Here is a 19,058-nt window from a genome sequence, read left to right on the forward strand (position 1 = left end):
CCAGGCGACTGACAGGGCGGAGAGACCAATGGGAGGCACTCTTGGCCGACTCACAGGCGGTCCCGGCGTGGGGTGCGGGAGAGGCGGGAGAGCGCGCGCGAAGGACGGCGGGACTTGTAGTTCGCAGCGTTGGGAGGAGCCGGTGGCCGCCTGGGATTTAGGCTTAGGGTGGAGCCGGCGGCCGGCTAGGCGGAGCCCGGCCGGGAACTCTTTAAGGCCGGGCCTGCCGACCGCGTCATTACGGATTCCAGGCGCCCCGAGGGGAGGCGTTTGGCGGAGCGTTGCAAGAGTGCAGAAGGCTGTGTGTGCAGAATTGGGAAAGGAAAAACATGGTGTGAATGAATATGCACGTAAGGCCGCGTGGACCAGCCCTAAGCACTCGCTAACGCGGAGAAGCCCCTGTCCAAGCTTTCGGGCCAAGTCAGTTCTGGGAACCCGACTGTTGGGGACATTCTGAGATGAGAAAGATGATGGAAGCGCTATAGAAAGGGCTCTCTGGAGGCTACTGGGTGGGATCACAGGGAGAGCTCTTGCTACTGCCCAGCCGTAAACCGGGACCCTCCGCCTTTGGCTCAACCCCAACCTCCGCCCCTGCCCCTGCCTCTCTCCATCCACAACCAGAACCGGCCCTTGTCTCTGATGCCAAACACTGAGTCAGACCACTTCTGCCTTGTCGCTCCCCATACATCCATAAATGCAGATTGGAACCACTTCTGTTTGTCCCCACTTTGCCCTTCCTATGGATCAGGACTATTTCTATTTTTTCTGCTCCCCTCAGTATGGATTAAGACCACTTCTGCTTCTGCCCGCCCCCGACCCCCCAACACAGACCAGCATCTCCTCTGCTTCTGCATCCCACCCCCAGGGACACTACTCGGAACCTGTATGGAATCAAAGCTAACCCTATAGACAGCTGTGGGCCTTGTTGCTATGACGCCAGCCAACACCCATCATACTCTGGAGCCTGAGCTGGAGAATCGACCTGGCAACCTGTCTGGGACAACCTGCCACAATGCTGCCCACATCTGGTCACCAGGGTGCCTCTTTCTAACATCCGTAACACCCACCCCTGCAGTGATCATCAGAGAAGTGAAAGCTAAAAAAGAAGAGAGACCTTAGGAGAGCAAAGGGGATGGGGCAGAGCGGGATTCCTAGCAGGTTCTTGGCTGGTGACAAGGGCTTCCTCCAGACCCTGCTGTACCTAGCTTGCAACAGGTAGAGGATCGGTTAATGCAGGATTGGTGGGGAGTCCCATGGGCCACCTTTCCAGGACTGGAGGTGGACCTGAGTCAGGGCCCTTCCCACATACCGTGTCTGAATCTGTGGCTTTGACCAGGTTGGGGGGAGGGTGGGTGTAACGGGCCCATAGTGACTCATTAAGGTTTCTGCCTCATCTCTGGGGCCTCTGGTGGCGTGAACATGGTGCCAAGTGGATTGGTTGGCACCGTTGCCCTCCTAGAGACAGCAACAGGGCCCTGGGGTACTGTGGGGGAGTGACTATTGTGTAGGTTCCTCCAAAGCCCTGGGGCTATCAGACCAACCTCCAGAAACAGCCAGAGCCAGAAACTACAAAAATAAAGAGTTTATTTCCTATCCAAAAGTGAGCCCAGGGTGTTGGGTGGTAAAGGAGAGCTGGAGACCGGGGTGAATTTTCAAGAAGTCAGAGCCCTGAGTGAGACCATATTGGAAGGGGGAGAACAGGCGCGGCTGAGGTCTGGGGGTGGGGGAGGGGGAGGAGTGCTGCTGGGACTGTTGCAGGTTGCTGGCAGCAGAAGACCACTCTCAGTGTCGGCCTGCAGAGAGACAGAAGCAAAGATGTTGACGGGCCCAGGCCCAGGGGCAGAAATAGACATTACTGGGCCCCAAAGGCACCCACTGGGGTAAAGGAACCTGGGAGCACACTCTAAGGCAGGGACTGCAAACTGAGATACCCATAGAGACCAGATAAAGAATTCAAAAGAGGGAAGCTAGCTGGGTGTCAGGAGATGATCAAGGAATGTGGGGACTGCAAAGAAGTGGAGAGCGCAGGTCTCTTCCAAAGAGGACAGTGGCCACCCGACACCAGCTGATTATTACCAGGTGCGGCGTTGGCCCAGGGTCGCCAGATCTCCCGAATTCGCTTAGAGAAGCTGGAATATCTGGATTTCTATGTGAACTCTCCTGATTTTCAGCGTGACAACTCATTCATATTTTGAAAAAAATGCTGTGAGTCAAAGAATACATATCTGGGGTCATTGGTTCATTTCCTATGTGAGCTGTGGGGTAAGGTGAGCCCCTCCAGCTTGCACTGATGGTGGGAGGCCTAAGAAGTCTTGGGTTACTCAAATGTCAGCCAGGGGACTTCCCTGGTGGTCCAGTGGTTAGGACTGGGAGTTTTCACTGCTGAGGGCCCGGGGTTCGATCCCTGGTTGGGGAACTAAGGTCCCACAAGCCGCACGGCGCAGCAAAAAAAAAAAAAAAAAAAAAAAAAAAAATGCCAGCCAGGATCTCAAACCTATCCCTCTGGAAGCAACATTGCTTTCAAAGTCTCCAGCAGAGACCTGGGGGCTCGGACAAAAGACCTCATGGTATCACTAAGCTACCTCCGCACTGGAATCTGCAATCCATCCCTCTTGCTGTAGACACCAAGATCCTGCCTGCTCTTGCCTCAGTCTTCATTTCCCAGGCTGGATCTGGGGGCTTTTCCCTTCCCCTCTCTGCTCCCCCATCTCTACCTGCCTCCAGGTCCTGGGGAGAAAGCCAGACATCTCATCTGCCCAGCTCAGTGGGCACTGCGGTCCATCTCATGCCTGTTGGGTTCCACGGCCTCAGGTGGCTCCCCTCACAGAGGAGAATAGAGGAGGGTTTGGAAAAGGCAAAGGGTCAGAAGTGACCAGGCTTTGTTAAAAAGGTCAGAGAATCCAGAGCCAACCAGACCATCTGGTGGCTGCTAACCCAAGGCAGGAGGCCAAGGGGCCCAGCCCCTCCCTGGATGGCAGGCGTCAGTGCCCACCCCAAACAGGCCTGGGCCCGTGGCCAGGGTCAGTGGAACGTGTCTGACCTGGACCGGAAGCTGTGCCTCATGAGGCTTAAGTTCGGAGGTAAGGCCTCTGGCACTGGGGAGGGTCCCAGAGGGTCAGGCTCTGAGGGGTAAGGGGACAGCATGGAGGGTCTCAGGTCGGGGGGGGCAGCCCCCATCTCTGCTGTCCCCACACTGGCTGGGCAGTGGACCTCAGCGAGGGTAGTATCCTGGAGGCCAGGCAGTGGTCTGGACAAACAGGGAGAGATGCATGGAGGCCTCTGTGGTGGGCAAGGAGGATCTGGGGGCCAAGCCGAGACTGTTGGGTAGCCTGGGGGACCCAGCCTGGCCTGTAGCAGGTCCATCATGTGTCGAAGCTCCTGGCTAAGCTGAGACACTTCCCGGTTGAGACGGGAGATCTGTTGAAAACACATCAAATTGTCTCCCAGGTGCCATAACAATCACCACCCTCCTAGGTGCACTCCCTTCTACAGTTTACAAAGCTCTTTCATACCCACTCTCTGCTCATGGCCACCCTGAGAAGAAGACAGGACAGGGGTTATTTTTGTCTAGAGGTAAATACCCCAGCCTCTTTCCAAAAAGGATTTGGGACGACAGCTCTTGCTACTCCCCGCCACACACACTTTGACAAGATGTAGAAAAATGTGCTCAAAGAGGCCGCACAGCTGCGAAGTGACAGATGCAGGCTTACTCTCAGGTGATACACCACAGGAGCTCAAGCGTCTATTCAGCGTTTTTCAAATTTCAGGGAGTACAGAATGAACTGAAAAGCTTGTCAAAATGGCCAATCTCTGGGCCCCACCCCAGACATTCCAGATTGGGTGAAGCCCAGGAGTCTGCATTTTAACAGGTTCTCTGGGTACTGATGGACACCCAAGTTGGGGAACCACTGGTCTAGAAGAACCGCATGCGGAAGCAGGGCTGACCTTGAATCCTGCCAAACCGGGGCTGGCTCCGCCCCCAGCCTCAGGGCCCGCCCCAGCCCAGGTGCACCCCATGGGATGCCCGCTCTTTATCAGAACCCAGGGAAGGCCCCGAGCACTCCCGAGGGCTCAAGGGCTTGACCTGGCTGCTTTGTGGACGCAGCTCTGACATCCCTGAGGGGGAGGCGGAGGCACAGCCTGGGCAAACAGGATCAGGGCTCTTTCCAACCAGGATTCAGACCTGAGGGTCCAGGTCCCCTGGGGTTGAAGGCCTGCTCAGCCTCTCAGTCCTCTGCCCCACTCGTCGGGGGAGGGGGCCGGAAAGGACTGGAGCATGTGACTTAGTGGGGGGAGGGTCCCTGCAGGAGCAAGTCCCATGGCGGTGGAGGGAGGAGAGGCCCCCTTTTCTGGCTGGACCACCTGAGCCAGTTGGAGGGACGGAAGTAGGTGTCCCTGAGTACTTACAGTGTGCCAGGGACTGGGCCAGGCATGTATGCGCCCTCATCTCATCCTCACAACAACTCTGGGAAGAACATATTGATTTCCCCATTTTCAGATGAGGAAGTTGAAGTTCAGAGTGATTGTGGGACTTGCCCAAGGTCTCCCAGCTAGTGTGAATATCCAAATTCAGGACTCTGGCTCCAAACCCTTTGAAATGCTCCTATACTAAGCACATCTCTGATCCCAAGGTTGGAGGGGAGGGGCCAGCCCCAACCCACCTCCTGGTTCAGCCTGCAGACCTTTTCCTTCACCTCCTCGGCCTCAGTGGCCACTTCCCGGCTGGGCATGGTCCCTGCAGACGGAGTGGGGAGAAGGGATGCTGGGTGAGTACAGGGAGCTCAAGTCTACAGCCTGGGCTGAGCCCTTCACTGGGCAGGCAAAGCACAAGGGGAGAGGACGTTCTGGGGTCAGGATGCTGGGAAACCCAAGCTCTTCAGGATGGTTTCGTGGCCCTATCACTTCCCCAGCCCCTCCCCACTCCACCCCATGGAGAAGCATGGAGCTTCTCTTTGGTATCTGTTTTGTTTTTTGTTTTTTTTTTAGGCCGCACCATGTGGCATGCCCCCTGCATTGGGATCTTAGTTCCCTGACCAGGGATCGAACCCGTGCCCCCTGCATTGGGAGCGCGGAGTCTTAACCACTGGACTGCCAGGGAAGTCCCTTCTCTTCGGTATCTGAACACAACTGCTCTTCTGGTCACACCTCTATACCTTTCACCAACCGCCTTGCTCCACCCCTCAAACTCCTGCCCACCCTTTAAGACCCACCTCTAGTGTCCCCTCCTCTAGGAGGCAGGGTTAGAGGCTCCCTCCTCTCCTACCTCAGAGCCCTGTTCTTTGTCTTAGTCACGGCACTTAGCACCCTGTTCTGGAATCGTTTATCTGAGTACACAGGTGTCTCCCCCACTAGACTGGAAGCTCGCTAAGAGTGTGGACCAGGTCTGGGTCATCTGCGTGTTCCTAGCACAGCACCTGGCAGCTGGTAAGCCCTTACTACATGTGGGATGGATGGATGGACGGCCGATGAATGGGTTACGTGAGTTGAAGTCCACTGCTGGCCCTTACCTGTAGGAGGGGCCTGTGAGTGAGGCCTAGGGTGCTCAGGCCTCCTGCTGAACCGGAACGTAGGGGCCTCTGCTGTGCGGCCAGAGTCCTCAATGCCATCCACTATCCTGGGACGGAGGCAGTGATCATCAGTCCCACAGGGAGAGGGTAAGGGCCAGAGCACAGCAGGCAGAGGGTGAAAGGGGCTGTGGTGCCAGGGAGCTGGGGAGGAGCAGCCGTCAAAGACGAGTGGGGTTGCAAGCTGTGGTGGATCAGGTAGGGCGGGGTGGGCACATGGGGAGGAGCACTGGTCAGAATGCTGGGGACGGAGCCCAGAGAAGGTTCTGGAAGCCAGCAGGGGTATAGGGAAGGCAGGGGAGGCTGGCGTCTCACCGGGGACTGAGGTCCGGAGGTCCAAAGGTTCCCAGTGGGGGAATGAGAAGCTGGGGGGGCTTCCAGGCAGCAGAGCCCCTGGGGAGGCCATGAGGGGAGGGGCTGTGGCCCCGGCCAGCCAGGGCAGGGGAAGGGGTCAGGGACAAGGAAGGAGAGGAGACAAGGGCTGAGAATGGGGGCAGCTCCTCCCCCAAAAGGCTGACCAGGGAGCCCCGGGGCCGTGCTGGGCTGAGGTTAGGCAGCAGGAGGGCCCGCCGGGGCCTGGGACCACCTCCAGGCTCGGCCCCAGCCTCAGCCTCTGTGACGGATGGCTGGGTCTTGTCTGAGGAGGAGCCCAGGCTTTCCGAGCGGGTCTGTGGGCAGAGGGGGCTGCTGATGTCACAGGGCAGTGACCAACAGGCGCCTTCAGTAAGCAACAGCCTTCACTGGCGGTTGCCGCTCTCCATCCCCTCTCCCTTCACCCTGGAGCACAGCAGCCAAGGAAAGGTGCCCCCCACTCCCGTCTTCTCCCATGCAACCTCAACCCCACCCAGGAAGGGTGCGTTACCTGGGAGAGGCGAGGGGATCTGGAGAAGCGGCAGAGGCCCTGCAGGAACACGGGGGGTGGGGGGGGGCGGGGTTCAGGCTGACTCACACCTCCCGGCTCCCCCGGTGCACCACCTCCTAGTCTCACCCATCAGTGCCGTGGGGTTTGAGAATGTGGGGCCTTTTTGTGGAATTGAGTCAGAGATACCCCCAACTCTGACTCAGAGAAATCCTGAGTGGCAACGTAAGTCTGAAAAGCAGTAAAAGACCAAGGTCTAAGGTGTAAACTACAGACTTGGCCCAGAGCCTAAACCAAAACGGGCCCAGGAAACATTTGGTGAGTGGAGAAGAGGAAGCCCCAGGGGATGAGGCCCAGTCCAGAGAGGGAGGGAACTGATGGAGGAGAAGCACACAAAGTGGGGGGGTGGGTCCTTTGAGGAGTCTGGAGTGAGGCGGAAGCGGGGCCAACAGGAGATGGGTCAGTAGAGTTGGAAGTACACGTGGTGAGCCATGGTCCATGGGGTTGGATAATGGCCAGTGGGGTAGGGTCAGTGGGTTGGAAGATGTTAAGCATGGAAGGGGCAATGGAAGGGGGTGGCTGGAGTTGAGAGGTGATGTTTTCAGGGTGGAAGGAATTCATGAGCCTCTCTCTGGGGCTGGGGGGTGGTCTACTTTGAAGGAGGCGACCTCAGAGGAGGTGGAGGCCATAGGGAGTCTACATACATTGGTGTCAGAGCCCTGGCGCAGGTTGAAGGTGAGGTCCCGGGGCAGGCCAGCCCTGAAGGCAGCCCCGTACTCAGGATAGAGCCTCAGGACTTCAGCCAGCCCTCGGCTGCTCAGTTGCTGCAGGCCACAGTAGGTCAGTGCCTTCACGTCGGCGCTGGTCTTCAGCACGCAGCTTGGAGCTGTGCCTGACCCAGGCTCCTGCCCTGGCTCAGGGATATCTGCCCCAATCAGGTCTCCTTTTCCTGTGGGTAAGAGATGCGGACAGTCAGCTGGGGCAGAGGGACCAAGAGGATATTAGTGGATATGAGGGATGGTCAATGTGTTTGAAGGATGGCTGAAGGGGGGGTCAATCGATGGGATTGGTGGAAATAATGGAGTCGGCAGAAGGTCAGTGGAGAATGACTGGTGAAGTTGGGAGACAGTCAATTGGGGATGTCAGTAAAGCTGGAGAAATGATCGATGGAATTGGATGATCAATAAAGAATGGCCAGAAGGGTCAGTTAAAGGGTAGAGGTCAATGGAGTCGAGGGTCGATGGAAAAGGGTCAGTGGAATTGGGAGATGGTGCAATGGGAAAGGATCAGTTGACTTGGGGGACAGTCACTGGGGAAGGGTTGATGGGTTCAGGGATGGCCAGTGGGGGTAGGGGAGAGCCCAAGGGGTGTGGTCTAAAGGGGATGGCGGTAGGATGCCAGGACCAAGAGAGAGTACCCAGTCCCTAGATTCCTGGCTACTCCCAAGGCCTCTGCGGGAAGGTTTTGGGGTAGGTAGACGGTGGAGGTGGGATCCTCACCCAGGATGGCCAGCACCATGTTGTCCCGGAGCACCTCCAGTGAGCCGGAGCAGACATAGTAGTGCGCCTGCAGGGCGTCCCCGCGGCGCAACAGGTACTCGCCCGGAGCGCAGAACGAGGTCTTGATGTGCAGGGAGAGGGCCCGCAGGCAGCCCCTGCTCGCTGCTCCAAACAGCGGCAGCTGCAGAATGTCCCGATTCAGGTGCATAGCAATGTCAGCTCTCAGCTCGTCTGGGAAGTCACGCAGTAACTGCATAAGGGGCATAAGTCATTCTGGCCATCCCCCTGAAGCTGCTACTTGAGCTCTACAGATATGCTGAGCTGTCTCCAAGGACAGAGCTTAAGTTACCCATTTCTGACCTTCAGGAAGTCTTCTGTGTGTCTCACCTCAATTTGACTTGTGTGTGGACCTCCCAACCCAAGTCCTGGGGCAGAGACTAGGTCTTCTCCTGTCTGTCCACTGCTCACAGCTACACACACTGGTCACTCACACATCCTGGTTACTCAACCCCATGTATGCAAGGACCATCCCTGGTGGGTCAGCCTTCAACTGGAAGTCAGGAGACTAGAAATCAGCTCTGCATAAATCCCTGTGGACTTTGGGCAATCCATTTCCTCTCTCTGGGCCTCAGTATCCCCATCTGTAAAACGCAGGGTTACACTAGACCTTGAATTTTACCAATGACCTCCCAGGAGCCAAACTTAACTTTCATGGTTCGGTTCCATCCTCGTCTTATGGAGCCCCTCGGCCACCCTGGCTTGCTTACCTCTCCCTCTTGTCCCCCTTTCTTCCCCAGGCTCCTCTTCCTCAGCTGTCTTCTCACTGTCCACACTCTCCCTGCATCATGGCAACCAGCCAGGACTTCTACCTCCCCGTGAGCCCGGAGCCCTATCTCTGGGTCCAGACCTGTATTTTCAACTACCCACGGGGCAAACTCCACCTGGATCCCCCATAGGCACCACACCCTCATCATGGCCCAACCCTGGACTCTCACTTTCACCCCTAAGTCCAATCTTCCTCCTGTAATGCCTCCATCCCACCCTTGGCCAAAACCAGAAACCTGGGAATCACTTTGAGCTCCTTTCCTGCAACCAGCGCATCACCAAGTCCCAAGGCTCCTGCTCTCAGAAATACCTCCTGGATCTGCAGGCCACTCCCCAGCCTAAAAATGTGGCAGGATAAAATCTAAATCCAAGGCCATGCATGAGCTGGGCCTGCCCACCTCCCCAGCCTGGTCTCTTCGCTCCTCTGTCCCTCACCCCTCCACAGCGCGCACACATCCTTTCCTGAAGGCTCGCTGAACTATTTCCAGTTCACCCTGCTCTCTTGCGTCAATCTTTCCAGACCTGTGTTCCTACTGCTCTTACTGCCTGGAATGGCCTTCTGGCCCCAGGCCAATTTTCTTCTTATCCTTCACGATGTCACCTCTTCTGTGACACCTCCCCTGCCTCCTCTAGGCCCAGACACAATGAGGGACCCACTGCACCAAGTCCCTCCAGTACAGTCCCATTCACAGCGTAACTATTTGTTTACCCGTCTGCCTCCCTCACCAGACGGGTGCCTTCCCGAGGGCAAGGGCTGGGGGTAATCGTTCTGCAACCCCCTGTGTCCAGCACAGAGACTGGCCGGAAGCAGGTGGCTGAAGGGAGCATGGCATTAGCCATGTGTAGAGGAAAAGGGATGTGGATTCCGGTGGGTGCGTGCCCTTGTGAACAGCACCTCGTCTCCCTGCACCCCATTTGCCTCCATCCCAAACGCTGAGAGGCATTGACCCCTTTCCCACTTTACCTCCGCGCGCTGGGTACCACCGGGAGCCCCGCGCACTACCTCGTTGGCGTCGATGCCGCTGTTGACTGTCCACGTGGTCTGGAAGTACTCGAGCATGCGCTGCTTGAGCGGCCGGGGAAGGCGGTGCACGCGGATGAAGTCCTTGAGGTCTTTCACGCGGCTGTGGTAGAGGGAGCGGCGCGAGTACATGCGCTGGATGATGGCCGTCACGTTCCCGAACACCACTGCGTGCATCAGCGCTGCGGCGCACAGCAGCCAGTCAGGGGCGGCCACCCCTCCGGCCTCCTCCCCCCGCAACTCGCCCTGCCCTGGATGGGTCTCGGGATTCCTGGGGGAGGGGCAGGTGAATCAGTGGGCTCCTGCGTGCCTAGGTGCTGGGTTGGGGCGGGGAACAGAGGGTGGTCCTGAGAGGGGTTAGACTCGATGCTCCTCTCATGCCCGCCCGCCCCATGAAGTCATGAACTTGGGCTTCCCATTCCTTTTGCAAGAGACCCTCCTGTTTGTGGCATCCCCCCAGGGCCAGCACGTAGCAGGTGCTGAGCAAACACCTATGAATAAATGCACGAGTGTCTGGTCGCGGGTGGACACCTTGCCTTCCCTGGGCCTCAGTTTCCCCACCCGCACGCTGGGCTTAGCAGGGCCTCCCCGGGGGCTTGGCAGGCTCGGCCTCACCGCCTATGAGCATCGTGCAGATGGAGAAGATCTTCTCGGCGTCAGTGTTGGCACACACGTTGCCGAAGCCCACGCTCGTGAGGCTGCTCAGCGTGAAGTAGAGCGCAGCGATGTAGGCGCTGCGCCGCGACGGGCCACCCGCAGAGCCGTTGACGTAGGGCACCTCCAGCCGCTTGCCCAGCTCGTGCAACCAGCCTAGGGGGTGGAGGGATGCAAGGAGCCCCGGCTGCGCAAGGAGGGGAGGGTGGGGTTTCCTTGAACTGCCTTCACTTGACCTTGGTTGAGTATTTACAGATGCAAGGGGAGGTTTGCACAAGAAATGCGACGAGCAGCCGGTGCCCCGGCCACCCCAAGGTGAAGTGGTTACCGTTGCAGTTCAAGGCTACCAACTCCCTACACGCCTGACTGTTTAGGGGCCCCTTCCAGTCCCTAATAGTTTATTAAGTGCTTCCTGTGTCCCAGGGTGCTGGGACTTGACCCAAACACGCTCCCTGCACTGGTGGAACTTACAGTCTGGAGGAGAAAGACATGAAATAAATCATTACAGGTGGAAAGCAGCTACTAAAAAGGAAGTATGTCTTCGGGAATCATAATGGGTTAGGGAGAGCCAACCCAGTTTGGTGGGGGGTATGGCTCCTGAAGGACTCCCTTAAGAGAGAGCATTTTAGTTGAGACCACAAGGATAGAAAAGTGGCTTAGGAAGAAGGGAGGGAAGACAGAAGAGCGAGGATTCCAGAGAGGAAAACACGTTCAAGGCCCAAAGTGAGAAAGCAGTACATCCTGGGTGCTGGAGGGAGGCCAGGGTGGCAGCAGCAGAGGGGGCCTGGGAGGAAGCGAAGTCAGGTAGGGGTAGAGAGGGCTGCAGGCCCATGTACGGTGTGGATTGAGTGTGGACTTTACTTTGAGGGCAGTGGGGAGCCACCAGATGAGTCCTGTCAGGGGTACTTAGCCTCTGCCCAGAACACCTCCCCACCTTCAGAGTGTTTCCCATACTGTATTTTGATTGCCTGTCACTGGTCTTGCGCCCCTGCTATGCTGTCAGTCCCCCCAAGGCAGAGCCCATGGCTTCAAATCAGTATTCCCAAGCCTGATCCGGCAAGGAGCTCATGCATGTTTATCGGATGAGTGGAGGAATGTGGAGTAGGGGTGGGGATCCTGGTGGAGGTGTCAGCTTGGGGGCCTGCGTGGACAGGGAAGGTGGATGGGTGGTCAGTGAAAGCCTGGGGTCAATGGCTCACCGATGTCCCAGAGCAGCGGGTCGTTGGCCTCCATCTCCCGGCGCCCGACAACATACCAGACGCAGGCCATCCAGTGGGCAAGGAGCGCAAAGATGGACATGAGCAGCGTGAGAACCACGGCACTGCACTGCGAGTACCGCTCCAGCTTCTGCAGCAGCCGTAGCAGCCGCAGCAGCCGCACTGTCTTCAACAGGTGCACCAGCGACGTCTGCGGGAGCGAGTGCGGTGGGGGAGACTGTCAGCCGGCCCCCCACCTCCCTTGCCAGCGCCTTGCCACCAGATGCCCCGGAGCTAGGGGAAGCTGCCCCAGGAAAAGTATCCCTGCTGTGCTGAGAAGGTGACCAGGAAATGCAGGGGGGAGAGGGTAACACTGAAACTAATAATGGCTAACAGTAAGTATTACGTGTGTCAGGCACTGGGCTAAGTATTTGTAATCCTCATTAAAAAAGTATGCCTTCAGTCCAATTATCGTCATCATTCCCAGACCGCAGAGGAGTAAACTAAGGCTCAGAGAGGCTACTACTTACTTGCTCAAGGTCACAGATCAAGGGAATGATGGAGCTGAGACTCAAATCTGAGATGACACCAAAGTCCGTTTTGTGCTCTACTGCCTCTTAGCACCTCAGCTGGTGAAAGGGCAAGTCTGGGTCAGAAGCGAGGCAACAGACAGAAAGATCTCTGGCCCGTGCTCAAAGTCCCCCGTGTCCTAGGTACAATCAGCTGTGGACAGGGGGAGGTTTAGGGACCTCGCCCCTTGTGGGTCAGCTGCAGATGAGAGGGTCACACCGAAATGTTGAGGGAAGGAGAGCAGGGATGACGGTGCTTGGGCTGTGAGGTCTCAGCCCCTGTGGGGTTCAGCGAGGGTTGATGGAGCTAGTGACACCTGGCAAGGGTCCTGTAAACGTTAGCTAACGTTACCACTCTGTTTTCGTTGTGCTTTGATTAGCCTTCCAGTCTTAGATGATGAGCAGGTGGGGGCTTATCTTCTTGCTACTCTGGGTGGGGCAGCTTGGGGGCTAGGGCTGGGGGCTCTGGGGCAGCGTCTGGGGATCTCGGTATGAAGGCCCTTCACTGTCCTTTCAGGGGCCTCCAGGAGCATCCCCCATAGCCCTGGCCCTACACAGCTCCTGAGTCACTGCCTGCCATTTTCTCTAATTTTAGGCAAGGGAGTTGGAGAGGAGGTGGCTTTGATTCCCCCACATGGACCCTCTCCAGGGCTTAATGCCTGCCCCCAGGTTCCAGAGCTCCTGACTCCAACCTTGAGTTCTTCAAGGCTTCCCTTTGTCACCTGCCCCTGGGCCCCGCTCCCTTGGGGCCCTCCTCTCATTCTCCTTGGACCAGAATGTCTCAGGCCTGGCTCCTTCAAGTCCACATCTCTGCCGGTGCCTACTTATCCTCCGTCTTTGCTCGGCCTCACTCCAGCCCCACATTGCTCCTCCTCTCCCCTCATGCCAGGCCATCCGCTCAGGTACCCTGGTTTCCCGGGAAGCAGGGTAGCATGCTGGAAAGAATACCGGACCAGGAGTCTAGAGACCTGGTTCCAGTCTCCTGCCTGCCACTGCTAGCTGTGTGACCTTCAACAAGCCACTCAACCTCTCTGAGCCTCTGCATCTGCCTCTGAGAAAGAGAGATGCGAGAATCGGTCCTGAAGGGTTACTGTGAGCTTCATATGTGATGATGTGTGAAAGAACTTAGTAAGCTGTAAAGTGGTCCTGAAAGTACCAGAGGAGGGGGAGCTGCCTGGTGGGCACAAAACCCGGCGGGCCGGGGGTGCACTCAGGGGAGGGGTGGGGAGCCCTGCTTGGAATGGCTGGAGCCTCAGGGCAGACACACCCACATGCACGTGTGTGGGAGCGTGCACACACGTGTACACAGCCAGGAGAAGAGGCCCACAGCCCGTTGGCGGCTAGTTAAATCCGGCTGCGTGTAGGTGGTTTCCCGCTATAGCTGAGGGTGGCAGGGAGAGGAGCACACAGGGAAACTGCTCCCCACCTCCCCACTCAGCAACCAAGGGGGTCTGGGGACACAGGGTGGGACTCCCTCTCCCTGGGCCAGAGAAGACCTAGTATCTGTCAGCTGGGTTCAGGGCTGACCACCTAGGGTGCCTCCAGGCAGTCCCCGGGGAGCTGGGAGGATGAAGGTCCTGGGACTCTCCGCCTCCAAATCCACTCCGCAGCCTCTACCTCCCTGTCCTGGCTTACTATGCTCCCCCCAGATGCTCCCTCTTCTTGTCTCTTGCCAGTCAGGTCCTAGTCTGTCTAAGGTCTGGCTCTGCTCTCACCTCCTCCCACAGGAACCCTTCCCAGACCACCCTAGCCTCTGCCCAACTGCCATGCTTTGGCTTCCTAGGCACTGGCCAGATTTCAGATCATTTTTGCGGGAGCCCACGTTCCAGCCTGGAACTCCAAGGTCGGCTAGCTCCGTGCCCAGTCCCCACGCAGCAATACCTTGGTCCCAGCTTGCACTCCATTCAGCTCTTCTGTTCCTGCTGTTCCCACCAGCTTAGCTACCGAGAGGCTGAATTCTTACCACTTTTCTCCACAGTGACCATGCCACACACAGTGCTTTGCAGACAGCTAAATGCTCATCCTTTGTTTGTTAAATAGAAATGTGAAAAGTGCCACTCATTTGGCTTCAGACCAATGCTGCCTTGGTAGCCCTACTTAGCTTTTCATTTGTCACAGCTTCCCTCAGAGATTGTGAGCTGAGCTCCCCAAGAGCACAGACCCTCTCGGACCCTTCTCAGCTTCTAGCGCTGGGCTCTGCCCATCACAGATGCCTGACAAATACTCGCAGATGACTGAGTCTGGGACTGAGGTGGGTCCCTTAATGGGAGACGCTGTGCTGAAGTCGGGCAGCTAGGCTGCAAGGTGGGACAGGGAACACTTACCACGGTGATGTTGAAGACGTAAAGCAGGTCAAAAGGCAGAGCAGCAATGAGGTCAACAAAGAACCAGGTGGCCAGATAGTGGAGGCCAATAGAGCGAGGAGCAGAAACCACTTGGCCGGACTGGGACACATAGGTGGTGCGGAAGTTCAGGATGATATCTGGGGGTGCAAGAGGCTGTTACTAGGGGGCCTTGGCCAAGGGCAAGAGACTCAGAATGGAGGTGGACACAGGAATGGGGAAGATGCATTGGGCTTCAGGCTGGTCCTTAGGGAGGAGAGGTCTAAAGGCTGAAGTCTCCAGGGGTCAGGGGTCAGGGCTCACGGACCATGAGGACTAAAAGACCCAGGAATGGGTAGGCTCTGACTGCCTGGGTCCTGCAGGCCCAGGATGGAGCGAGGCTTGGATGAGTGGGTCCCTCCAGCCCACCAGCCAGGGTACGTGGGGCAGAGCATCTAACCGAGGATGAAGAGCATCTCCACGGCGATGTCGCTGACAAGGGTGTGTCGGGAAGTGATGGGGGTGTCGTCATCATCCGAGAAGCAGACATTGTAGGGGACGGTGACCGCAACGTAGAAGGTGGCGAGGAGGATGAGGCCGTCCCAGATGGCCTTGGGCACGCTGTAGTGGAGGAGGAGGCAGCGGGACCCCCCCACGGAGGCCACCTTGTATTCGGGCACTGATGGCTTTGGCTCAAACACGTTCTAAGGGGAGAGGGGTGGCGGTTGGGGACACTTGGGGGAAAGAGGAGCCAAGGTTGGGGGGAGGGAGAGGTAAGGAGTGGGGAAGGGGAGAGTGGGCACTGCAGGCGTGACCACGAGAGGAGCTAGAACGTGCAGGAGAGGGGGTCGGGGCTGGCACCTGACACCTCCTTCCTCTGCCAACTTACTGCTCAGGCCCCCTTTTGAATCAATCGTGTTTTTTGTGGGGGCAGGTATTTCTAAGGCTTGACCTTCACCTTGCTTGAGAAGGTGATTATGGCAAATCAGGCACAAGCCCTGGCTTGAGAGGTCACTAGCTTCTCCTTCAAGTTCCCCTTGGGTTCTAGGGGTGCAGTGGAGGATGGGTATACCCCAGGGATGAGGGGAGGATGGCATGGTGCACCCCACTCGCTGTAGCCATAACACACTGCACAGATGGTTGGAGACCCGTGGCTTCATCAGGGTCCTAGGAGTGGTACACAGGGCTAGATGCCAGGCCCCCAGTGGGGGCTTTCTCCCTGGAACCACAGTTAGTGATTTCGTGCCCCCCTTGTGACATCATCAGAGCAGGGTGTTGGCAATCACAAGGAAGCAAGGGAGATGGGGATGGGAGGAGATGTGGGGGAACATGGGACAGAGCAGAGAACCATACATGAGAAATGGACGGACAGAGGAAAAAGCCTCTGGAGGGAGATCAAACAGACAGAGAAACAGGGACACAGTAACAAGGGTGCCTCAGAAACACGGCTGGAAGATGCTGGGGTGGAGATAGGACTCACATTGGTTTTCATGCCTCCCTGGCCCCGGCGGCCAAAGTGGCCAGTCAGTCGGTGTAGGACAGTATGGCTCTGCCTCCTGGTGGATCGAAGTCTCGAGCTGGCTCCCCTCCTACCAAGGGACTTTTCTGTTGGGAAGAAGGGTACGGAGATAAGTGGGGGCGCATCCCATGAGGCTGAGTAGGGAGAGGTCTTCTGTGACCCTGGGCAAGGACTTCTGATCATTCATGCCTTCTCCCCAGACTTGCAGTTACCATGATTACTGTCGCTGTGGCCTCCTGGGGGGCCAAGTCCTGGGCCTCCACTCTGAGTGATGTCCTTGAAGGAAAAGAGGAAAAGTACAACCTCCCCCATCTCATTCTTGATGGGCATCATGTCCAGGAGGCACCAAAAAGCTGAGCCTGTAGGTGTGAAGAGATGGAGGAAGAGGGTGAGCAGCCCATGGCATCTCTTTCTCTCTCATCCCCCTTGGTTCCTGGGCATAGTCAAAGGGCTTGGCCAAGGTTTAGTGCTGGAAAGAAGCCCAGAGATTATGTCAGCTATCTCCTTCGCCTTCCAGATGGGAGAACCACGGCCCAGAGAGGGTCAGGGATGCACTCAGTGTCACACAGTCAGCTTGTGGCAGTGTGGGGACCAGCACCCAGGCTTCCACTGTGCCAAGTGGACTCTGGCTAAGGCCTGTGGTCTAGGCAGGACTGCAGGGCAGGCCAGGCCCCCTCACCATCCTTTCGGTAGAAGCAGATTTCAGCCCGGTGCTCCTGATGGCCCTCCAGGGCCTTGTGCAGCCTCTGCAGGGCTGGCTCACTGGTCTCTGGACCGTAGAGGAAACGGCAGTTGCAGGTTTTCTGCATGACCTCAGTGCGGCCGTAGCCTGTGAGCTCACAGAAGCCGTCAGAGCAGTAGACAATGGGAAAGCCCCGTGGGCCCTGTGTGTTGGCCAGCAGGAAGTTGCCGTCTGTGGGAAGAAGAGGTCAAGGTCAGGTCAAGGCCAGAAGGAGAGCTCAGCTTCCAGGTGGGCCATACCTCCCCCAACCTGTGGTCAGAGATCCCAGAGCCAGAAGCTTCCCAGGCTCCCATGTGATTCCTGGATCCCCTTTGGGATATTCTGAAATGAGAGTAAGAAGAGATAGAGCAAAAGGACAAGGACTTAAGGGTGGGAGGATTGGGAGAGGGGCTACTAGGGGGTTGGAGAAGGAACCCCGAGAAGTCATGAGGCTCATCCTCCTGCCTTCAGGCTGGTGAGCTGTTCCTGTAGGAGGCAGCACAGCACGGTAAGGGCATGGGCTCCAGCACCCACCTCTGCCACTTACTGACTGTGTAACCTTGGGCAAGTTAATGAACTCTTCTGTGACTCAGCTTCCTTATCTGAAAAGTGGGGGATAATATATCTTCCTTGCACGGTTGGTGTGAGAGTTACATGAGTTACCTGGGAAGAACAAGTCCTGGCACATAGTAAGTGTTACACTGAGAAGGTGAAATGATGCCCCACATTCGCCCAGCTTTCAAAGCACATCCATAGCCACTGTCCTATCATCCTATTAGAGAGTGAACAGGGCAGAGATTCTGGTGATATCATGCCCATTTTATTGATAGGAGACGCAAAGGCAGAGATTATCCAAACTCACAAACCTCCTTTGTTGGGGGAAAAAGACAGTGATGAGTAGCATCCTTATTCCCTGCCTTTCAGGAAAGGTCCTCTTTTTAGCATCCCTTAGCTAATTTCAGAGGGTCTGTCCCAGTGCTCAAAGTCTGACAGGCTTGAGCAATGAAGGTGTGGCTTCAGCAACCCCAGCAACAGAACCTGAGCTGGCTCCCTCCAGCTCCAATGGGCGGGAGGCCTCAGGGGGGCTCTGTGGGCCATCTAGGGACAGTCTCAGCTGAGGGAAGGGATCTGAGACACAACCAGTCCTGGGGCGCTAGGAAGGCTGAGTGTCTGGGGGTGGAGCGACTGATGGGGATACTGCAGAAGCCTGGGAGGCGCTGGGCCCTGGGCAAGCAGCCTCCTTCTTCCATCCCAGGCCCGTTGCCTGGGTGATGGGCGCTATGGAAACAAGGGAGGTGTGTGTGGGGGCGGGGTGGGGAGGCGGGTAGGGCCCCGGCGGCTCGGTTTCCGCCCTCAGGTACCGCTCCCCCCACCTGCCAGATCCCAGCCAGGGTGTCCCAAGGGGGGCAAGGGGAGATCTCTCAGTACCAAAGTAGGAAAAGGGAACGGCGGGAGAAGAGGCGGGTAAGGAGGATTGTGGCTGTCCAAGGTGCTGAACCTGGAACCCAAGCTGGGATGGGGGTGTAGGCAGTTCCCTGTGTCACACAGACCACCCCCCTCTTCCTGCCTCACCTCCCTCAGACACAGAAGCTCTACGGCTCGGGGGCGCGTGACCTCAATCCAAGCTAGGTCCTGCCGAAGTCTGATCTTTTCTCTCTCTCTTTTTTCTTCTGAGGGAAGTGGATGCTGGAGTCGTCTGGGAGTAGACCCCAGAGCGTCTGCCCATTTCGTCCCACCTCCGCGTCTTGGATACCCCCTCACACGCCTCCAGCAGAGCTCAGCCCGAGAGTGGGCGGCTCCCAAGGACTCTTCTCCGCTTTGCCGCACAAAGAGCCTTTCCTGCTTCCAGTCACACAACCCCAACCTTGGCCCCCCACACACTCTTGGTCCTCGCCCGCCTCCCCTCCCAGGGCGCCCCCAGCCCTGTTCCTTTACCGCGGCTTTTGGCTCTGGGAGTTCCTAGACCCTCAACTCCACTCTCTCTCCTCCCCTCGGGTCTCTCTCACCATATCCAGGAGACCCGCGCCACCGCCGAAGAAGACTTAACCCCTAGCTCGAACCCCCAGCCTCAGCCTCCGGCCCACTCACGCGTGCGGTCGAAGCGGGTGGCGATGGTGTCCAGGAAGGTGTTCTGCGGGGCCAGTAACCCCTTCATGACCGGCATGGCCTCGGGGCGCGGGCTCGAGGCGCGGCGCCGGGGGGCGTTCAGCGCGGCCGGGCCGGAGGGGGCGCGCTGCCGGCGAGGCCGGGGCGCCCCATGCGCCCGCCTGCCTCCTCCCCTCCCTCTCGGCGCCGCCGCCGCCTCTCTGC

The 19,058-nt window shown here is 57.6% G+C and overlaps 1 protein-coding gene across 1 annotated transcript; it reads right to left on the minus strand.

Annotated features, from left to right (window-relative positions):
- Positions 1-3,021: 3,021 nt before the first annotated feature.
- Positions 3,022-18,912, minus strand: KCNH4 (potassium voltage-gated channel subfamily H member 4). Its single transcript, XM_029212719.1, has 16 exons — positions 18,837-18,912; positions 16,707-16,940; positions 16,240-16,386; positions 15,989-16,113; positions 14,969-15,212; positions 14,512-14,669; positions 11,622-11,829; positions 10,384-10,578; positions 9,751-9,950; positions 7,923-8,172; positions 7,128-7,372; positions 6,427-6,465; positions 5,880-6,232; positions 5,508-5,614; positions 4,662-4,735; positions 3,022-3,417 (listed from the first exon to the last, which is right to left on the minus strand). Exons 1-16 carry the CDS (start codon positions 18,910-18,912, stop codon positions 3,022-3,024), a joined length of 3,051 nt encoding a protein of 1,016 aa, XP_029068552.1.
- Positions 18,913-19,058: the final 146 nt, after the last annotated feature.

Source organism: Monodon monoceros, unplaced genomic scaffold (genome assembly GCF_005190385.1).
Source record: "Monodon monoceros isolate NGI ecotype Baffin Bay Population unplaced genomic scaffold, NGI_Narwhal_1 Super_Scaffold_9, whole genome shotgun sequence".
Taxonomy (NCBI): domain Eukaryota; kingdom Metazoa; phylum Chordata; class Mammalia; order Artiodactyla; family Monodontidae; genus Monodon; species Monodon monoceros.